At 47.0% G+C, this 22564-nt stretch overlaps 2 protein-coding genes across 2 annotated transcripts; both read right to left on the bottom strand.

The window, feature by feature from the left end:
* Nucleotides 1-1306: 1306 nt before the first annotated feature.
* Nucleotides 1307-9460, bottom strand: LOC139060482 (uncharacterized). Its single transcript, XM_070539623.1, has 5 exons — nt 8940-9460; nt 6534-6935; nt 5023-5221; nt 3779-4011; nt 1307-1754 (listed from the first exon to the last, which is right to left on the bottom strand). Exons 1-5 carry the CDS (start codon nt 9395-9397, stop codon nt 1403-1405), a joined length of 1644 nt encoding a protein of 547 aa, XP_070395724.1. The 5' UTR covers nt 9398-9460; the 3' UTR covers nt 1307-1402.
* Nucleotides 9461-14903: 5443 nt separating this feature from the next.
* LOC139060481 (mediator of DNA damage checkpoint protein 1-like) lies at nt 14904-22528 on the bottom strand. The gene is made up of 4 exons (XM_070539622.1): nt 22375-22528; nt 19654-19685; nt 17118-17249; nt 14904-16246 (listed from the first exon to the last, which is right to left on the bottom strand). Exons 1-4 carry the CDS (start codon nt 22427-22429, stop codon nt 14927-14929), a joined length of 1539 nt encoding a protein of 512 aa, XP_070395723.1. The 5' UTR covers nt 22430-22528; the 3' UTR covers nt 14904-14926.
* Nucleotides 22529-22564: the final 36 nt, after the last annotated feature.

Genomic DNA, 22564 nt, shown 5'->3' with positions numbered 1-22564 from the left:
TCATTGTTGATGGCTAATACTGCTTATGGTTGTTTATTTTATTCGCGTTTTTGCATTGTTGGCAGCCATTTAACTTGGTCCAGCAACTATGTACAGCCGGTGTTTTGCTGTGCGTGCTGTTCATTGGTGATGCCCACGTTTGCCGTCCTTTTTCACGTCTTTGTCGTCCATTCCTTTGTGCGCGCAGGCGTCCTTGTTTGCTGGCGCTAAATATGTTTTCAATTTACCAACACGCCCAACAAATGGCAATGCTTCTGATATGATCTGTGCAAGCTGATTAGGCGTGATTACACCGAACGAAGCAAATGTAAGTATTTATCATTGGACGCCTTTTTCGCTACAATACTCTACCATTGATGAAACTTTATCGTGCTGCGCCCACTTCGCCTCTCTGTCACGCGAGATCACAAAACCACGAACACTCACAGCGTCAAAGTGACGTGTACACGTTATGGACTCACTAACATGCCGAAAAAAAACTGAATTTTTTTCTGAATAGCGGGAGGCTGCCCCGTTTCGAAAGGAAAAGAAGATGGCTGCCCATCGACTGCTCTGGCACTAGCTACTGGGAGCGGTAGTGGAGCATGAATTTATTTGCGTATGACAGAAATTTTCTAGGGGCAGTGTCACGTTATTGTGCCCTTTTGGCACGTATGCGACATCACTTTGCCAAATCTCTACTGAGAATCCGTTCTGGCGCCATCTTTAGCGTTCACCCTGGAACCTCTACCATTTTCTACGATTTTCGACCAGCCACCACAATCTATGTAAGGGTAAGCGGACCAATCGCAGACGCTGGCACCACCCTCTTCAGCCGGTTATCTACTTTCACTGTGCTGACTCGGCCCCATTCAATCCTTTTCCACTTGAGCGTGCTGCACGCCTCTTGTTGGCCAATTCGATAACAAAATCTGCTCAATGTAGGCAATGCTATTCGCTTTGAAAGCAAAAGAAAAGTGGCGACCTATAAACAAGGAGCGTGTTTAACTGGGCTTTTCAAACAACGCTGTGGGTTAGTGCTCCATACTTGTGCCGATGGTTCCGTAAATTTGACGTCAGGACATGGCAACAAAAACAGAGTGGAATAGTTTGACGATATAGGGCTCAAGGAATCCGAACTATGAGGCGCTGTCACTTGTGTGCAGTTTGCCACAGTAGATTTGTTTGCTGCATTGCTACAAAGGTGCCCGTGAATATATCGCTCGCGCGTTTCGTTATCGAGTCTGCTGTCAAATGGAACCCATGTGTGCGCGTTATATAAAAACAGTGAGGCAAAGAAATATATGAGAGGATAAGTAAGGATAACTTAAACAATGAAATGCGTAACCCAGAAGCCAGCCCTGCAAGCGTCTGCTGCAAGGACACGACGACTTTACGCACAACGGTTTATTTTCGTTTTCATCTACGTCGTAGGCTTTCGGCAAGCGTCTTCACACGCCAGCGAGGAGTTGAATCGGTTGAGCCCGTCCAGGCAGAGGTGGCTTCGAATAACGGAAGCTGAGAGCCTCAGGCAGCGTACGCGCCCGTCTTTCGGCGAGCGGTCGGCGAAGTACGGAAAGCGCAGCTGCTTGCGCCCGCACTCCGCGGGTCGGGGTGCTGAGCACGGCGTGTCCCGCGGGTTTGAGCAACGGCTGCTGCAGTCCGAGGCCGTGGTGAACACCAGACTGTCGTTGGACGGGCAGCGACCAGACGGAAAGCTCCACGGCGCGCACCTATTGCCGTCAAAGTACCATGGCGGTGACTTGAAGTCATCGCTGGAAAGATGAAGAGACAAAGTCTCGTTTAGGTCTAAGCCTTGCGCCCCCGCACGCCCTTTAAGCTATTATGGTTAGACGAAGCTGGATATCCAATCACAATTTATTGACGCAATAAAATGCTGTAGCATATCTATTTAGCCGACCGTGTACATGAGCGTGTACAGCAAATGTTTGCTAAAAGGACTGACGAAGGACACACCTTTAATTAAACAGTAATGGTAGTGCCTTTCAACTTCCTGAGCGGTTACTGCGCTTTGGAACGGGTGGTTAGTAGTTAGGCCAGCACATGGGTGCAAGGTGTCGATAGGTATTCAGGCATATAGGTGAGTGATATGATCATATTTGCGCTGTGCTGCAGTGCCCTTTTAAATTTCTGCAAACAGAAAACAACAGTGCACATGCACGCGAGAAAACTGCGGGACACTTCAAGTGTAGCAGGCATGAAAACATGGCGAGTACTATAGCTGCGCACAGGAAATGCACTCTTCTTGTGCTTCATGTAGCAGAAGTTGAGAGTAGCTACAATATTTTGATGGGCTTATTTGTTCTTACAATGTTTCAGAGCAATGAATGACTAAGTACAAATTAACACATTGCATTCTGCCGACAAAGATGAAGAAGCAGCGGAGTTTCGACAAGGTATCGCAGTGAACGTTGGTGACGAAATAGGGCCAGATTGGCCAAGTTGGTCGGCACAGCGAGAGTAATTCAGCGCTGTCGCATCAAACGTCTCCACAGATTCATCTCATCTTAGGATTACTTTACGTTCTCTGTCAATGGCATGTGTACCCATGTATAAGTGGAGTAGTGGCGGAAACGTGTGCATTCTCGCATATCTGTCAACATATGATTCCGCACTTGTGCCCAGGTATTTAACACGCAATCGCGAAAGGAGCGCGCGGCTGATGAACCAGAGTGCCTGTAAAACTGCTCAATATAAGTGCAGCACTTTCTGTGTTGCAAGTTTTCGAACACCACCATGGGTTGTACGACCACGGCGGTGGAAAAGGTACTTGAGGGATTCAGGTATATAATCATACGTAGTTCTTTAGGCGGCCACGAGTCAAGTTTCAGACGTTTAGCCACTTTTGATGTTGAGCATTTTGTCCATTGAAGTTCGCTCATAATGGGGTCATATATTATCGGCTGGAAGAATAAATTGAAGAACATGGTAGAATACGACAGTATCCGGAATACCATCCATGCACTAGATCCCAATTACTTCGTCTCACATCTTCGTCATAAAATGCGTAGCGCTTTCTTTCCCAAATAATGATGGTCCGTCTTGCCTAAAATTTTCCTACGTGAATGTAATATCCGATTCGTCATTACCATAGCGGTCCTCGCGGTATTGCGCCAGCCACCTTTATGAGAAAAGGCAAATGAAGGCGCACAACAATAAACAAACACTTTTGATCACTAATATACCGTTATCGAGCTTTGATTGTTCGCGGTAAATGAAAGTCATATAAACCACAAAAACCAATGAAAGAAATACTTGCCAGTTGTAGAGCACCCCAAACTATTGTCCATGATGGTTTTTGTGCGAGCCAGTTTCCGATTTATTTCCCAGCAGCTTTGCGTGTCATGTTATGATGCCATAGGCGGTCACGTGGGAGTACGACTTCATGACGTTTTGATAATCAGGCTCATTCACTCATTTGCAATGCGACTACTCCCTGTGCGAACCTGGCAAATGAAACCTAAATTAATTCGTAGAAAAGACATGATAGTGCTTTGTTGAGGGCTCTCCAAGTCTTGCCCACATTTTTTATAGGGTTTAGACGTATAAGACCTTCTTTTTCCAGCTCCAAAAGGAAAAGAAAAATTGAATGTGTCATGCCAGCACTTGTTTAAGAGTAGCTTAGGAAATATGAGCAGTGATACGTTTCATCAAATTGAATGGGGGCACAGCTTCTTGCGTGAGCACCAATTGTTTTAGGGGTTCTGCTAGGTAGCGCAGTTATTTGTGCTTGCCATCTACGTAAACGAAGTTGGGAATAATGCCCCAATACTCTTGCCTTCCGCAAGCGGCGAACACGGGCTTCTCCAGGCAGTTCGGAGAAGGCTGTTCACTCCGCAAGCAACGCATTTCGCATCGGTGCTTGGAGGAAAACTTGTTCCGGCCTCGGTTGCACAGCTGGACGAGGTTGTGAGACGCGAGCATGCAGGTATCCGTGGAGCTGCTGTAGAAGAATTCCGAGTTGCTGCCATGACAATATGTGTAAAAGGCTTTCTGGCAGCCAGGCGCAGTCTGCCAAAGGAGGAAAAAAAATGGAGGCTTTCGTGGTTGCAGAAAGTTTTGGTAAATGTAGCCTTTACAGGTCACTATACAAGTTATTATTCTGTCGTAACGAACAACGACATGCATGCGAAAAATGAGAACGCTAGTCAGAAGTTACTTCCTGACTTAGAAGGATGCAAAACACCTTCGTTGACGTTATGATTGCACGCTATTGTTTAGGCATTTGTTTCTTACCCATTTTTCTGGTCACTGAAGACTGGTTTAGTTCCGTAGCTTGGCGTTTCAAATTTATTTTCAATGTTTTATTGGCGTTTCAAATTTATTTTCAATGTTTTATAATTACTGCGAATGATTAAAACACTGAAGTTGAAGTTTTAGCTTTATTTTTTTTAGGCAATAACAATCGTATTGCGCTCGAACCAATGTCAAAAGAGAGATTAGAAGCCTTACTGGGTACAGGCCTCGTTTGCCATTACCACAGGAGTTACTTGGCCAGAAATACTGAACAGTCATACAAAGGTGAAGCATTCGAATAGTACATATCCGGCAAGGACACATTACAATATCCCAAGAACTTCACAACATGAAAAAAGTGAAGTGTGAAAATTAGAATTATGGCGACCGCTGACAACTGCTACGCAACTCACTTCCAGGCGCAGCAAATGTCGCTACAGTCAGTTGCGATTTCTTGTGTTGAGCACTTCTTTTCGCATGCGGTTAAACAGTGATCCAAGAAATTAAACCACGGGCGACTTCTTTCATTGTTCTTGGCAGGTGAGTTTCTGTTACGCAAGTGAATAGGACATGAAGAAACACCAACGACATAGACTACATAGACGGGCACGGAAATTTGAAGTCTGCCCCCGTTTATGCCGTTCATGCTCATTTCGTCTTACATGTCCACTTGTTCTGTACAAAGTCAGTTTGCGGGAACCGTGAAATGACACTTGTGCCTAGCCAAAGCTTCATCTCGACTATGGCACCGCGCATAAAACAGGGAACGGAAAGACGTGCACTCACACTCCCAATGTGGTACGGCGGACGCGTGGCATTCGCCGGCACTAGCATGCCGGGGTGACGATGAAGACGGCTCCCGCGTTTACTGCTGCGTCTCGCGCGAACCGCCGGAGCGCCCTCGAAGTCCGACGTCTCTGCTTCTGCCTCCCAGCCACTCTCGCCTTTGACTGCAACCTGATCGTGGGCGCTTCGAAACGTTGCCCTGTCATAGTGAGAGTATAAATGTGGTGATAAGGCAATATATGCGAGAAAGCAGAATCGGAATAAGTAAAATATCTCGGAAAAATAATTATTTTAAGGCCGCTGGTGCGCCGTAGAGTTAACACAATGCAAGATTATTTCCAGTGGGGCATAACGTCAGCGGCATTTTAGAAAACCAGAGACAACAGCCTGAAGACGATTTCAAATATTGTCCCGATGCGCACAAAATAAGCAGCAAGTAATTTTTTATCCTAACATGATGTCTTTTTCATTCTTTTATTCTGACTAGCAGGATTGTTGAGGTCAATAATCCAATACCGGTCGGTTTGAAACAACACAACGAGAAATTTATATACTAGCGAGGCGAAAGTTACAATAATGGAGGAAACAAGCAAAATAATTGCGGGTAATTAATTACCTGCAGGTATGGCACGTATTGAATTTCACGATGTCTATTGGTATAGAAAATAAAAAAAAATCAAGGTAGGTAATCAAAGTGAACAGGTCATGATTTATTTAGCAGAGATCGTTCGGTGCTGCACGGCTTTTGTCTTTCGTAAAGATGCAGAAAAGCCTTCGCGATGATTATTTCACAGGCCTGGCACACAGCTAAGCCAACATGTGAAACATAGCCGGCCATTGCAATGGGCAGCACAAGATGTTGCAACGATCACAGGTTCTGACGTCTTCGTCGCTTAGTGTTCTAGTATAAGCACACAGGAAGACGTATTCTCTCTTTGAATGATCCCTGTAATTAAAAATTAAAAGCAGCACCACGGCATAGGCACGGTGTCGCCGCGGTGAGTGCTCTCTGTCATCAGCCCAATTCAGCCTACGAAGCGAACCCTATTCTCTGATTTGTGCAGCATTGGAAGTTTTTTTTTATATCTAGCACCGTCCCATAAGCTTTCAGTTACGTGATTGGGCACATGTCGCCACTAATGACTATTAGGTGGGGGTGTGGTTTTGCAGATGCGAATTTAGATAAATCAGTGGATTATTATGGTGTCTTGGATAACCAGTGTGCCACCTCTTCACTTAATTCGAAATCCGCATGTCTTGAGCGCAGGGGAAATATAATGGTGCGTCTTTATTTCTTTATGGACGAAATGAGATCATCCTTGATACCGACGGCGAAACTTAGAGAAAAGAGAGAGGAAAATCAAGGGGAGCAAAAAGTGGGAGGTCAGCCCTGACGGTGTTCGGCTTGCCATCCCACACTCGAGGTAAAGTGTTCTGGGCTCCGGCACCATTTATAAATCTAACAATGTTCCGAGCTCGAGGAGAAGTGGCGTAACTTCCGGAGCACTAACCTTGGATGTGCCGCCCTGAGCGTCGGCTGCAGCAGCAACCTCCGAGGCGCCATCATGCTCCCGACGTCGCCGAACCCGTCATCGAGCGTGGTCTGCGGGATCGCCTGGGGCGCTTCCGCCGGGAGCGGTAGCATGTCTGCCATGCGGATCACGGTGGCGACGGCCGTGCCCAGCAGCAGGGACGTGAGCACCATCAGTCCGACCACGGGCAGGCACGACTGCCAGGCAGAGCGCGCCGAAGCCGCGGCCGAGTCCTCGGCGCTGGCGCCAACGCCGCAGCTGCCGGTGGTGTCGCCCCGTGCCGCCGCGAAACTGCTGGGGTCTTCCATGGAGTAGGACGACGCAGATTCCGTCCACAGAGCCGGCATCGAGCATGGCGTGGAGTGGTCGACGACGTCGTTGCTGTAGTTTTCGTTGGAGCAGCTTTGTTTTTTTACTTCTCGTTAACTTTTGTTTACCTATATAGCCACATTTCCACTAATTTCAAGTTGAGGTTCATATGTCTCTTATGTGTACTTCCTCAAGTGACCCAATTTCTTTTTTATCTCATTTATTCCTAAACATGTTGCGCATCCTATACCCGTAAGTTTACTATGTGGTCGTTTACGCGAGAGATGCCTGCTCACGCACAATAACTGTATGCTTAAGTGTGGCAGAAAATGTGCCTAAATGCTTTTATGCGCAATAACATTCATTATTGAGCATTCTTCTTATTCTAATTATTGTTACTATTATTAGAGTGGTACAAACAACATCAAATGCATTACAGTTAGGGAGAAGGGCAAGTCAAGCATCTTTTTATATATCTTGGCAGCAAACATTACTTGGACAAAACAAGGCAGTGCAGGAAATATTGCGGAAAAACAAAAAATAAAGAAAGGTCTTCTTTGCGGAACAAGTGCGAAGTTACTCAATACCACAAAGAATTAATCACACAGCCAGCGGGACTGCAGATGTAAATGAATATCATAGACGTCACTTAATCGAGGAAAAGAATTGATCATTAGGAGTAATGACTACCACAGAAGGAAGCAACCAAGCTTTTCAACCTGCATTTGAGCACACGCACTTGTCATGCGCAGAATTTACTGCTTCCCACGGCTTATTTGATCGTGTACCTGCGGTAGGCGGGATTTCTTACGGCGACATTTTCTGCGCATATGAAGCGTACCAGAAATGAGATGTACAGAAGAGAGATTTCAATTGAAATTAAACTTCAACTTTCCCATTGAAGACTGCCATTCTGTAAGCTAGTATACCTCAATAGGGTGTCATCTTTCAAGAGGACAAACGCAGCAGAGGCTTTGGGAGGCACACCGGTATTGAAACCTACTCTGTCATCCCATGCAGTTTCGCATGGCAGTGTAGCGTTCGTGCGAGTTTCACGTACGCGTGGAAGGGAAGCAAAACTGTAGCACTCGATTATGCAGCGTTTGTTTACGGATAGGGTACTAACAAAGTTCGGCAAGGAAATGTAGCGAGCTAAATTTACCGCCAGTCGCCAACGAGCCGAATCATGCCAGAATGGCCACCACGTGGTACATCCTGCCAGAGTACCACCTGGTAACTTTGTGAACGCGATTCACACATGCCAGCGTGGGTTTTTTGCAAACATGTGTCGGCCAGTCGAGACATCAAATTGTATTTGATCAAAACTGGCCGGGCGATCACCAATGGCTCTTAAGAACCGAAATAGGAAAGCCCTACTAATTCGAACAATATTTACTATGAGCTTTTCATTTTCTGTCATATGACTACTGGCGTTATAAAAGCACATCTTAGTCATGAGAACCTGCAATTAAAAGCTATTATTGCTTTGAGGCCACCGAGCTCTTTCGATAGGTATTCCTGCAGTAAATTACAGACCTTCAGAACAGAATATAACGTCTCGCGAGCTTTGGATAACAGTAGGAGCGAATAACATGCTAAATATGCTATCTTGGCGCTACTGTGAGTGGTGCGGCCCCCGCTGTATCCCTGTGGGGATGGCAGTGCATGGCTGAGCTCGGGCTCGCACGTTCGACCCTGGCCAAGACAGCCACCCTTCAATGCGGGTGAAGTGCAAAAACATTCGTATACTTAAATTTTGGTGCACTTTATCGAAGCCGAGGCTGTGAAGGTAAGTCCGGATTCTTCCTCTACGGCTTTACTGATAACCTTATCGTGGTTTCGGCATGTACAACCCCAAGAATATAACTTTTAATTTTACCTGTCATGTTCGAGCTTTCCTCCTTTTTGTCCGGCGTAGAGTATGGTGTCCTTTGGATATTCAAATCGCACACACTTAAGTTTGTCCGAAATAAAGCGGACTCATCTCTTCCTTTCTTTAAAACTTTTTTTTGACTGATTAGGGAAGCCCCATTTCAAACGTGCGCAACGCGAAAATTCATGCAGTACTTTCCGCACATGTAAGTTGGGGCCCCCGTGGTTGTGCCGCTCGTCCTTGTCACCGTGGCCTCCGCGCTCCAGGACTGGCCCTCCCAGTAGGAGGACGAGCTGTCAGTGTAGCCGTAGAAATCATCCGAGCTCGACATCCTGCTCCACGGCGGTCTCGCCTGTCTGGCCGGACGGGACGGGGCAGTGACGCCGGCGACAGCGTGATGTCGAGCAGGTCGCAACACTTCGTGAGTCTCGGTGGACCTCCGGTCGACGATAGGCCGCTGCAGCCGCTGCATCGCTTCCGGCCGAGCGACCAGGAAGGACCGCTGACCATCGAGTTGGCGCCTCGGTTCTAGCTCGAGCCATTGTTCGTTGGCCTCGTTCCATCCTCGACGAGGCGGCTGTCGCTGATAGCGATGGCCGGGCATGACGTACGTCAGGGCGCCGAATGACGGTTTCTTGTTGCCTACACTCTGGGACATCATTTCCGTTTGATTAGACTACAGTATGTTGAGGTCAAGTGGCGAGCTGGTTGAGTACTTCTTTCACTTCGCTCGTGACGTTGATGTTAAAGATGATGTTAAAGGGCACAGACCCTCGAGTAGAGGTCGCCACACACCGAGAAAAATATTAAGTGTGCAAACAACTTGAACAGTTTGCTAACGAACTACGACGAAACTGAAGAGAATAATTAAAGAACATGTGAGAAAATATTAACGTTTTAGTGGAAACGACACCTCTAATAATGTCGCCTACTAGACGAATTTGGGGAGGGCATTTTAAATTGCCCTCTGCCCGAGGTGAAGCTTAGCAGCTGCTAAAAATAAAACAAGTAAATTAGGAACAGACAACCAAAACGCTATATGAGGAGGAGAGAATTCTAGGAAAATGTTGTGCAAGGTACTGAGGCAGCTGTAAGAATCTCAATTGCAATGATGCTACAGCATAATATTCCATAGTGGGTTACAGGGTAAATGAATAAAAAGTTCGTAGATGGGCGTCCCCCCGGCCACTGTCGAAGACGCCTACCAGGGCCTTCCGAAAGAGCAGAAAGATAACATCATCATATCACCCGCCCCGCGCAATATGCGTCCCCAGCGCAACGTAGAAAGAAGGAAGGTCAGAGCGGTGGCGCTCCTACGCCGTGCAACAGAACTCCCTGGCGGCAGCTGCTTCGTTGACGCGGCCAAGTATGGCAACAGCAACAATTTCACGGTAGTGTCAATCAACCACAGGGGTTCGACCGTTAACGCCGCTTCGGTACGAAGCACGTCATCGCGTGCGGCCGAGCAAGTGGACATTGCCTTGGCCCTCCTGGACGACGGACATGCCAATATCTTTAGCGACTCCAGGGCAGCCATCCGTGCCATCAGCGTTGGCACTGTGTGTAAGGAAGCCTGTCGCATCCTCGACGGCAAAAGCATCGCCACCCACACTCTCACGTAGTTCCCCGCTCTCATGGGATCCATCATGGGAGACCCCACAAACCTCAACGAGCTGGCCCACTCCAAGGCGCGAGGTCTCGCTTTCCGCGACCATGGAGAACTCCAACGCCGGCCCGCAGTGGTGGAGAACAGAGATCAACCGACCACATACAACAAAATTGCGCAGCACTTTTACCTCGGCAGGAGAGACTTTCCCCTTCCACACAAGAAGTTAAATAGAGCGGAGGCATTGACCCTCAGATTATTGCAAACAGGTTCATATCCCAACCCGGCTTTATTCCACAAAATTTATCCCGACACCTATGCTACTAGTTCTTGCAGGCACTGCAATGACATCGCTAGCCTAGAACATATGCTCTGGCGTTGCCCCTCGTTACGAGGCACAGAACAAATCAACGAGGACAAGTGGCTCTCCGCTATCAAGAGCGCCGATGCCGGGGCGCAACTATGGGCTGTCCAGAGGGCCCACGATGCGGCGGTCGGGCAAGGCCTGACTCTCCCAACGTGGGAGCGGCCCGCAGCACGCTGAGTCACGTACCTCAGTACCTTATTAAAGTTTTGCATCCATCCATCCATCCATCCATCCATCCATCCATCCATCCATCCATCCATCCATCCATCCATCCATCCATCCATCCATCATCTTCTGAGTTATTGTTGTTGCTGTTGTTGTTGTTGTCTGTCGAAGATGAGCGCATTTCTACGACTCAATGGCCAGAGGTTTACGCCCCCTCATACTTCGCAGAGAACGAAGTCAGACTTGGCAACTGTGCTTACGTTAATAGTACTTGTGCAGATATTTTCCTTCTTAATATGGCTGGTATATACATAATAGAGAAAAATATTCTTATGCAGAGAAGTCAATCGGGTTAACTCCTGAAGTGCCTCATTATTCTGAGCAAAAGTGACGTAATTAAATTTTCAATGACGTATTTTGAAAATTAACTTCATTGAGAACCCTTCTAAAGCTTTTTCGACCAACTAGCTTGATGTATTAAGCGTGAAAACGCTGCTCCACTGTCCGGCCAGGTCAATGGGCCTTATAACATAGAACTGTTCCAATATGATTTTATTTCAGTCTCCTGATCTGAAGTCTACGTAATCACTGAGGCAAGCATCGGGCGCTGACCCACGGCGGTGTTTCAACAGGCAAATGAAAAGTTTGTTTGCTTTCAAAGCGAATAGCATTGCCTACCATCACATTTGTTTTTGTTTTTGTTTTTTTGGCTGACCAGAGGCGAGGAGCATGCGGAAGAGGAAAGGTTTTTTGTGGGGCTGGGCTAGCGCAGTGAAAGTGGATAACCAGATGAGGACGGCAGTGTTGGCGTTGGCGATTGGCCGGCTTCTGCTTGCTTAGCTGTCGGTGTCTGGCAGAAAATCACTGTGGCGTTAAGCGGACGGGCAAAACTGGCGCTAAAAGGGATCCTCAGGTAAGATAACTTGGCAAAGGTAAGTGGTGTACATGGTAAAAGAGCTCGCCAACGTTGTAGAGGCAACGCAAGAATTTTTATTATATGAAATAAATCATTCTCCCCGGCAGCACCCGAGCAGCCAGTGCCAGAGTTACCGGCGGGCAGCCATCTTCTGTTCGGAATAGGGTAGTCAGCGGATATATATATATATGGAGCAAAATTGCGTTCGGCATATCAATCCAACGTTAATGCCTACATCTCCGTTTGACTTGGTGAGATACGACGCGTGTGACAGACAGGTGATGTGGGCACAGCACGGTAAGTTTTCACCATTAGTGGAGGGCTGATGGTAAAAAATGCGTAGAACTGGAAATAATTAGGTTTCTTTTGTTTGGTTTAGTCATGCATAATTAGCGTGTGCAGGTCATATCGGATGACAAGTATTCGTGTATTTCCTGAGGGCGCGTGACCGACAAGGAAACAAGAAATTTTAATCAATCGTGGAGTGCTCACTGCACAAATCGAACAGTTTGGGATAGCTGTACATTAGAGTGCTTTGATGTCGCGATCGCTTTGCGAATGATCATTTTCGGTAGACGAAGCGAAGTGTAGGATATCATCGACATCTTAGCTCGAAGAGCAACACTCTAAGCGATGACAACACTTACAATTCTCTTCCCTCGAAGAACTAAACTCTATTACATCGTTTTCACTCACACTTTCGTTGTCAGAGTCAAGCAGCGGCTTTCTTTAGCGCGCACGACATGCAACCTTGACGTGACATTAGTTTTCTCCCATCATTCTCATTTCTGGGAAAACGGTATTTCCGTCTCTGGCATAGAGATCGCTAAACTATATGTATGAAACGCGTAATCTGGGACAACAAAATATGAAGTGGTGGCCTAAATCCAGTCACCATTGTCATAGGTTTCTGCATTGTGAAACCATCGCTAAGGTAAAAAAAAAACAACGTTAATTCTTTTCGAATAGTCCCCGTCGTATAGTTGGAGCTCTCAGTATTAGAGTGTCAGGAAGCTAAGAATGAATAGATGTTTTGGTTTTTATAGTTGCTCCCTGTGAATTTCCATGGCTATCACAGTATACCAGTTCTGCGCCAGCCTTTTTCGAATTCCGCTAGCCTGAGTAATTGTGCTGACGGGACCGGTGAACAAAGAAGAATGCATCTCCCGGAACAATAGAGAGATCGCACTGAAGAGATGCTTGCATCTCTTTTGCCTATTTCACGCCCTTTGTTTCAAGCTATTCTAGGCATGCAGGAAGGCACCATTGCTCCTCGGCTAAGCCATCGTGCACTGTCTTTGGTTCGTTCGCCATTACATGCACTTGTTTGCAATGGCAGAGCTTCCGTTTGCAGAACTAAATAATTAGGACTGGAAATAAGGACGTGCTGATTGTCTCAAATAGAACTTTGCGAGCATAGCCGCGGTTATCTCGTCATTGTTTGTCCAGGGAATGCACCAAAATGCATTGAAATGGTTGCTGGAATGTCTAGTCTGAGTGGGGAAGTTTGCGTCGAATGTCTTATACTTCACTATTCTAACCATCTTTTACCAACAAAGTAAAAGTGGGTGTTGATGGGCTTTTGCCATTTACAGCTTTCTGCGCTAACGTTCTTCTCGCTATAGTATCGGTGAAAAAGTGAACGTACCGTGCGAATCAAAGAACTTAATGAAAGTGGGTTCGTGGTGGCAGGCATTTTTATAATTTTCTTCATCATCTTTCGGCCTTTCCATTGGTTGCACTTTCATTAAACAAATGCCGAGTGGTTGGCCTGAATACCATCGCGTGGACGTCTAATAAAACTATTTTATGTGATTTTAACGAACATACTATGTTTCATCCAACGTTCCTTTGCTTTTTATCTGCATCCGTTCCGCTTAGATGGTAGAGTGTAGTTATTAAAGTGATAGAATGAAGCACATTTTATAGCAATGGGAATCTGTTTATTTCTTATATACAAGTACACTGAGGTGCGCCGACGCGATGAAGACGCCAAGGTACCACAGGCGCACACCGCTAGTACGGCTTCACCGTTCGCGAGAACACATCCACTGCGTCGCACTCACTGCTACAAGCTAGTTGCGAACTTTCAGTGCTATTTAAACGTTCCAGACTTGGTCATAATGATTAGGAGTCCTACATTTATTAAGCAGCTTACTTGCTCCTTTGCGCCGTGTATTAGTTAGCTGCTCAGGGAGCAGAATTTCGGTGGTCTTTGAATATTTTTAAAGGATCTGAGCTTTGATTGCTAAAGCGTCTTCGAGTATTAATGTGTACTATCAAGCATATGTTTGTTCACACGTGAGAACTGAATTTGCAGCTATAAGATCACAATCAGCTGTGTGAACTTGGATCGACAACAGCTTCTTGTAAGTGACGTGCGCGGCAGGGGATGCGTTCTTCGCACGTGGGATAATGTCGCATTTATAGTTCGCGATTTGCCAAATGCAGTTCACTTAAGGGGCAAGCTAGCAAAGCAGTTACCGCTTTCGGTAACTCACTTTCACTAAAATAATTGTTGAAATTACCATGTTTGCTGTAACGAAGATTTCGGCAGTATTTTTTGCACGCTGCTTTCCGTTCTACTTGCGATTCCTGCCAGGGAAGTAATGCGACGACATATAGTAGGTCTTCAAAACCATTTAAACGATTATGGTGACAATACTTCAGGCACAGTACATCGACTCGTGGAGTAATTTGCACCACGAGATTTAAGTTCAGGCACAGTTCAGACAAGGAATCCAGCGTACTTAGGCTTTCGATTACGTATCCGCACAACTAGACGTGTCGAACAAACTGTTGTCATAACATTCTCGGGGAAGAAAAAAAAATAATGTAAAAGACCTGCACGATAAAGCACAGGAACAGACCTATGCATCTGCGTGAGCTTGTTCATAAAATCACGGTTCTAGCAGGCGCTGAAAGCAACACAGTTATACTTTGCACTCTGCAGTAGCATTCCCGAGTGACTTTCATTCCCTGGTTATCAATATTATCCGAAGTCTTCGAGAAGCAGACATGCCTCTGTTCTAACTGCATTCAAACACATTGTGACCATGTGGACTTTTTGCGTGGATTCAGTACCCTACTAGTAGGGGCTAGGTGTCGTTTCGTTGGCAGCACAGTGAAAAAGGCACTAGTGGCATGGGCAGAAGCATAGCCCCGGTGGCGCTCCTTTAGCTGGTCTGGAGTCCACCTCCGAAGACTGGTCTAATTTTACCGACAACAGCAGTGGCTTGTAAGCGTGCTCTGCATCTTTCTTTTCCACCTTGTTTAGTTTGACAGTCACGAGGCGAGGCAACCTTGTGAGGTCATTCATGGGACCTCGGGTTCGGCCGAAAAATGACAGAGCGCCGTAGGCGCCGAATGGTTCGGTGGGTTGGAACCTGTAGAAAAGCCGCCTCTTGTCATGCAGCCCGGGAAAAGCTTCCTTCTTTCCGCGCCAACTGTCACGCTGCTTTTTTGTGCGTGGCTCTGGCACGGCCTTCGCCAGGCGTACGACATCATCCGTAGCTGGCTGTGACTTGTTGCGCCTCAGCTCGGGCCGCGCGGTAGGCGAACCACCCTCGGGTGCCATCTCTTCTAGAGATCTGGCGTCTTCAACTTCTCCTCGAAACTCTTCCCTTCCGGCATCTGGCTGCCGATTGAAGTCATCGTCAAGCCAGCTAGCCGGATCGATAACGGATTCCGGCTGTGGTAGCGGCGGGTCGAATCGGGGTGGATTCGTAGAAAACGTGTGAAACTGCACCCTAGTTACCGATGGCTTTCCTGAAACAGGGCCAATGCTTGTCCACTCCTGGAAGCTCCCGCCATTCTTATGGGGGTCAGTGCCTTCGCTAAAGGTAGGCATCACGCTTTTTGGAATCTCCACCTTTTCAGTTTTGGACCGAGCCTTGCTTTTTGAAGGTCGAGGTTCCGGCTCCTGACCTTCCCTTATTTTGGCGAAGACTCGGGCTCTGCTTCGCGACGAACGTTCTCGCGTCGGCGCTGTCGTGGTTTCCTGTTTTGTCTTCCTGCTGTCGGATGACGCAGCGATGCTAAGCAATGGAAGCAGTATCAAAGGCTCGTGCGTTTTGGGAGACGCTCTGGCTGATGTCTTCGAAGACGCCTTCGGTGTTGGCACCTTCGGGGAAGACTTACTGTAGCGAGAAGTCATAGAGAAGGAAGACCTAGATCGTGCTTCGTTTTCTCGGTAGCGTGTGCTGCTTGGTGGCTGCCGAGGTGGTGGCGGTGGTGGCGGCAAGACTTTCGGGGCTACAGGAAGGGATCCTTCGGTAGACGCAGATTTGGTGCCGTTCTTCTTGTTCCTGGCTAAGTTGAGGTGGTAGAAGCTGGGTGCCTTGCGGCAGTCAAACTTGTACCACCAATCGCACACGAAGTTTCGCTGGTTGAATATTGTGCCATTGACGCAGAGGAAGCTCGAGTTACGGCCATCCGCTAGGCAGTTGTGGTAGACCTGAAAGTGATAATGACATAAAACTTATGTCAGCAAATTGATCGCTACATACACTTAAGAATTTCGGCACAGAGCGGGAAAGGCCTACTGATGTTGGATACCATTAACGTGGCTTGTATGATGAGCCTGAAAAGCTAAGGCTGTTAAAACCTGTAAAGTCAGTGCACGCTTAAGTGCACGCTGTAAAGTCAGTGCAGCAACAGCAAAGTGACGTTGTAGGTTTGCCACATTGTGAAGCTATAAGTATCACGAGTGTTCGCAGCACAATAACATTTCATCTCTGGAGTACTACGTTCGAAGATTCCACAGTAGCTATTTGGCGCGACCCAACAATAGCTCCAGCGGGACACAAACTCTTTTGGCGCCCTTGACAAAGACCTATCTGATTCTACCACAGCTCCACTCGCTACTGAATCCATATTCTTTTTCCAGGACAGCAAACTTGCGGATGTGACGTCTTGAAAACAGTACTCAGCGTTCTTTTCTTTTGTTGTGAAAATTTAATAGAAACAGGACATGGTTTAAAAATGTGGTTACTGGCCTCGTTCGAGAAGTTATCAGGAGTAGGTGTACGCATGTTGCAAAACGTTTAAGCTGACCGACAAACGCCGTTCGGGCACTTCGTGCGACAAGAGTGCTTTTTTTCGTTCACTTAGGAGGTTTCCTTGAACACTTGAGAAGTTTGTGTGAGCTGTCCTAGGTGTCCATAAAGCTTTGCACATCGTCTGGACTTTATCTGTTAAAGTACATTTGAATTCAGAATTGAATGGTTACTTATTAGAACGTGGTGGTGCACGAATGACTGTTTGTATTCTGACTCCTTCAATACCCAGGTACATGAAATTATATTCAAAATTTCAAATAGACTTACCTGGCAGTCCGTCTCTACGTCGGCAAAGTATCCGGGGAACTCTTGATTGCTGCAGCGGAACTCTGTGATAGGTATTTCAGATATGGCGGGTGCTGTGCCGATCGGCCGGATGGTAGGAAGGGCCCTTTTGCCCTGCGAGAAAACATCCTTCAACGTGAGCCACTCTAATAATGGACCTGCCGGGCGGAAGTCACAAATGCTTCCGCAACCTGCGAAACCACACAAGCAGTACATCTAGGGGGAAGATTTGGCGAAAAACATTGCCACGGATTTGTGTACATATAGAATCAGAAAGAAAATATTACACTGAGCTAACGTATATGCCTCTGTAAATAACAATAAAAAAATTGGCAGTGGCATAGCTCGGCGATGCCAGGATAGACGTAGCGAAAGCTAAGGCATAGCATGGGTAGCCTTCGTTAATCTTGAGTGCAAGTCCAGGTTATTCTGGTTGTCTAGATATGTTACGGCGTTTAGCCAGTCGTTCGGCACGCTGTTCGTCTGTTTTCTGGGCGATTCGTTTCCTATTCATCCCGTTCCGATGTCGATTCCAGGCCGCCTCCTGATTACGCCGCCTCCTGCTTACTCCCTACTGCTGCCTCAACTGTGGTTTTGGTGCACGCGAGTCTCCTTTTGAATCTTCCCACATGTTATCAGGCGTGCGATGCAGCTGGCGAAGCGCGTGGAGGTGAGCGCAACGACGAGGAGCGTGGTGTGACGTAATGTGCCTCCTCGGAGCACGGCCACGGAGAAATCACAAGTTCGCGGCCAGTAAAGCTTTCGCTTTAAAAAAAAAATGTGGGATTTAACTTCCTGTAAGTACATAGTTGGTTACGAGAGACGTTGTAGTCATGGGCTCTAGCTGAACATTTGGAAGCTGCGGTTTTATTGCCATTATCGCAATGTTGACGACGAGATTGTACCCACGACTTCGCTCTATGTAGCGCAATGCCATTACGTGACGGTTCGCTAAAAAATGAAAAAAAAAGAAAGATGGTATGCGATTTTAATCTTTCATTTAAATGTCTCTTAGTGGCACTCGAACCTCCGCTTTGGTGTTGTTTAGGTTACCTTAGGCGAACGCAACCCATGAACCGACCGCGGAGGCAACTGCATTCCATTAATTAGCCGGTTAAATATCAAGCCGCCTTCTTGTGTGTGACGTCATTAGCGGCGTCATTACTACCGCTTTCTAATTCTGGTTTTCCAGGAATTTCGCCTAAGTCGTGTTCCTGGGGGTCGGGCTTTCTAATGACTACGATTCAGTGCTTTGGTGTGCGGTAATCAGTGATTTCTAATTATTAATATTTATTCCAGACACTTCAGGGAGAGATAGATAATTTATTTCAACGAAGGCAGAGAAGTCGGCGTTGGCTAACACACTCTAGACATTTCAGTTGTAACTGACCTTATGTTCGGAGATATTACGTGTAATGAAACCCATGCCTATTACAGTGTGCTATATTTTTCTAGTGTTTTTTTAACTTCTCTTGAATTTCCTCCCCGCTCGTCTCAGGAGGGGAACGGGAAGGGCTGCGAAACAAACAGTGTCCCTCGATGTTTATGCCTATGAAAAATTCACCGACGATTACGATACTCCCTAATGCGAAATTTGAGCGCACTTCTAGATGTGTTTTCATTTCACGTATCAATATTTTGTATTATGGTTATATAGGTACACAGTTTATATTAGGGAGAGAACGCTGTGAGCAGCGCGCTTTGTTCCCGTACAGACGTCGCGCGCTACTCTGGCGCCATTTCGTAGCCATCGTTGCCCGTCCTGCGCGACACTTCGTTCTCCTCACGCTTTCGTTCCCTCATTGACTACAGCAGCCCTTCGGCGCGCGGAAAGCGTGCCACCAGAGCCAGCGGCGGCAACACCCAAGAGAGCGGCACATCAAGCCGTAGCACTCGTATCCGCCCGCAACGTCCCTTGCAGATGAAGTGAGCCACGTCACACACGCTGGTACTGCGGACTGACGACGCCGCGGACGAGCGTAGCACTGCCCACCTCACGCTACCCCCCCCCCCCCCCCCCCCTGAAGGCCAAGATGATACCGCCCACGAAGCTGCGGGGCCCGTGCCCGCCGGCAACTCAGCGCATGCGCAGGCCGTTCGCCCTCCGCTCCTTCTCCACCTCGTGCTTTCACTCTAGCGTTCTGCTCCACTTTCTTCATATCTTGCTGTGCTCGTTTGTACGATTACGCCGGCGAGGTATGACGTTGACGCTGATACCATGAACGGGTGTGTGAGGCCTGCGTTCTAAAATGCGATTTAAAAAATGAAATAAAATATTGACGCGGAGTTCATGAGAAATAATTTTTCGCGAAGATGCTGTTATGAGAACAGTGGCACAGGAAGAACTGTCGGCGCTACGCATATTGATGTGCCAGCCGTTTGTTTCATGGTGGTGCCAATGTTATTTTAAGGCGCGCAGTATGAATCTCATCGAGGGCGTTGAATTGCATCTGGTGGGATTTAGAAAAATACCAATGACGTAGAAGAAAACGATATTGCCCCGAGCAACAACACTTACCTTTCTTTCGGCTGCACAGATGGTGGACACGCCTGGAAATAATGAAGAAGAAGCGTATGAGCTAACGGAAGGGAATTTTCTCAGTAATTTTGGCCATGACAAAAGCGCGCATTCTGGCCACACGTCTTCCATCTGCGATTCAAAAGCGTGGAATTATCAACAAATGACTGATATGTAACTTTCCTGAGGGTCTTGAGTTCCAATAGAGCTTGTAGAGTTTCTATATCATGTGTTTGAAGAACTGTTGTTGCTTTAAAATTTCATAACCACTCGAAGAACTATCAGGGATATAGAACAAATGCAGAATTTATATTTTTTCGTATGGAACTGCAAGTGAGTACAGCGAACTTGGAAGTGCTCATCCCTGGTCGTGCTCATACCGTCGGGATTGCATCAAGGAAGACAAGAACTTCATCATCGAATGGCAAATGGTTTTCTTAGATTATGAACCGATAAATGTCCTACCTAGTTTTAATCACAACTTATAAGAAGCGCTTATCAGTTATAAATTACCGACCTTTCGCATCCCCAACACGCTCCCAAGCCCCCGTATTTCTTAAAGATTTCATTCTTCTCTTTCTTTTTCTTTCACCCCCCCCCTTTGTTGTGTCTTGGTACGGCCCTGTCTCCCCCCTGCTTTTTTTTTCTTTTTTTTCCCTTTTCCCCCCCTTTTTTCTGCTTCTATTTCTTTTCTTTCCTCCCCGCGTGCCCACTCTCACGCTCTTGTCCCTTCGTCTTGAGAATGAGGCTCACAGACGTCGGACGACAACGCCTGTTCCCTCTTGTACTCTCTCTCTTTAAAACCAGCCGCCAGCGACAACACCCGCACGTGACGTCACTGCACTAACCCTTTAAAACTAACACGCCGAGGATGACGAGGCCGCCTTTGACGAAGATAGGTCCACCTATCGAAACGTTGGCCAGCCTGTCTGAGGTACTTCAACCCTGTTTAAAAAAGTTTATACCACGAGATAAATGCAAGTATCTCTGTTCCATCGAGGGCCGCGCATTAATGTTTCGCAAGTTTTTTCGTTCATATGCGCTGGGGCAAGTGCACCGAAAACACACATACACACGCACACACACGCGCGCGCGTAAATACAGGCATATTTAGGGCATTCCAACATGGTAAATAGCGGACACCATGACATGTGATAAAATAATTCGAGCTACAATCAAATACGCCCTCCATATGCAGTAGTCGGCATCTATTGAAGTATTTATAAATAAATGAAGGCTACAAAAGCTTCCTTGAATGACAAGCTCCACAAGCCGACGAACAGACAACTGTCATCAAGAGAAGACAGTACTTGAGTCGTCAGCTAAAGGAAAAATTAAAAAGCGATGTTATGTTATGATGCCGATAAAGCAAGGAGGTGAATGAACGTCATTACATTTTTGGCGATTTAAATAATAAACAAAATAGAATAAAGCGCGTGACTCTCGATTGCTTCACTATCTCCATAGCGCAACAAGTGCACTAGGTACGCATGCACACACATCATGTGCACATGAGTACACATGCTGATCGTAAGATACCCTTTAAATTATTTTGAGAACGATAGTGACCCATCTGAAGCAGACAGTGAACACCAAGAAATAAAACATCGTGGAAAATCGGGCAGCCAAAATAAAATAGATGTCCCTAAACTAAGCACTGCCGCTGTTGTCCCTCGGAGTTATCCAGTGCCTTGATTGAGTCAAGTTGAAGTAATAGCTTGGTGCCCTGCTGTACTAATGCTGAATGAATAAATCAGGAATTAGTAAATAATATGTCTTATGAATAATTGGAAGTAACGACTTACGCGCAAGTCCACTGTAGCAGTTGTCAGCAACGGATTAGAAAAAAAAAAGAGAAAATAAACTGTGCCACAATGTAGCACCGCCGACAGTCTATTAGCATGCGACAGTGTCACGATTGCGGCTTCTCGACAGTTGCGCGCGCCTGGGTCACGGGTTACTCTGAACGCGCGCTTTTACGAAAGTTACGTTTTTGTGCCTCGTACCTCTCACAAACGCGATTTCGCTCGTACTGTGGTTGCGCCCGCCTACGCTTAGCATGCGTCGATTTTTCTGCTAGATATCTCCAAAGCGGGCGAAACCCACCTGTAATGCTGTATACAAATACGTGACCGATGGTTCGATCTGTTTTCTGTTTACCCGCACGGCAGCCCAATTGTCATTCTAATCATTTGGTCCCGATCGCAAGCATGCATGCTTCTGTCGTACCAAAGCTGTGAAATGTCTGGCGTGCGCATCTCGGTATTCTTTCCTCATGACTGTTAGAGCTTTGAGATGCTGTGCGAGATCGTACTACCTTCGGGATCGGCCCATATATTTCGACACACCAGTGCCTACAAACTGGCTGCAGGCCGCCTTATAATGCTACTACATTAAAGCCTCGTATCGAGCGGGTAACCCGTAACATATTTAAATTTCTCTTTAAACTTCGCAATATTCGCCAGCTTGTTTTACAACGAAGCATGGAGAAGTGGCAACAAAAAAAATAAGAAGAAAGAATGAAATTCCTCACGAAACTGTCACAGCGAATATCTCCACTCTTTCGCGTAGCTACTCTATGCCATACACAGAGAATAATAATAATAATAATAATAACGACACGTCGCGTCGCTCATCACGTTGAAGACCGCGCAACACAGCACGGTTTCGATCGTTGCCAAGCGGTAATCCAGGAGTTGTGGTAACACCGTCGTCGCTCACCGAAGACGAGGAGAAGGATCCATGCGTCGGCGACTGCTCGCGAGAGCCGCATCATTTTCTCGCCGTGGGGATGAACTGCGCGCGCGGTGCTGGCGGCGCCGCGGAATCACCGGTGCGTCTCTCCTGTCTCGGGTCGGGACGGATGAAATGGCGAGAAAGCACTGCTGCCAGGAAGAGCTTGTCCGCGCCG

Source organism: Dermacentor albipictus, chromosome 5 (genome assembly GCF_038994185.2).
Source record: "Dermacentor albipictus isolate Rhodes 1998 colony chromosome 5, USDA_Dalb.pri_finalv2, whole genome shotgun sequence".
Taxonomy (NCBI): Eukaryota; Metazoa; Arthropoda; class Arachnida; order Ixodida; family Ixodidae; genus Dermacentor; species Dermacentor albipictus.
The sequence above is the reverse complement of the archived record's forward strand: the minus strand, read 5'-3'. Positions and strand labels throughout refer to the sequence as shown.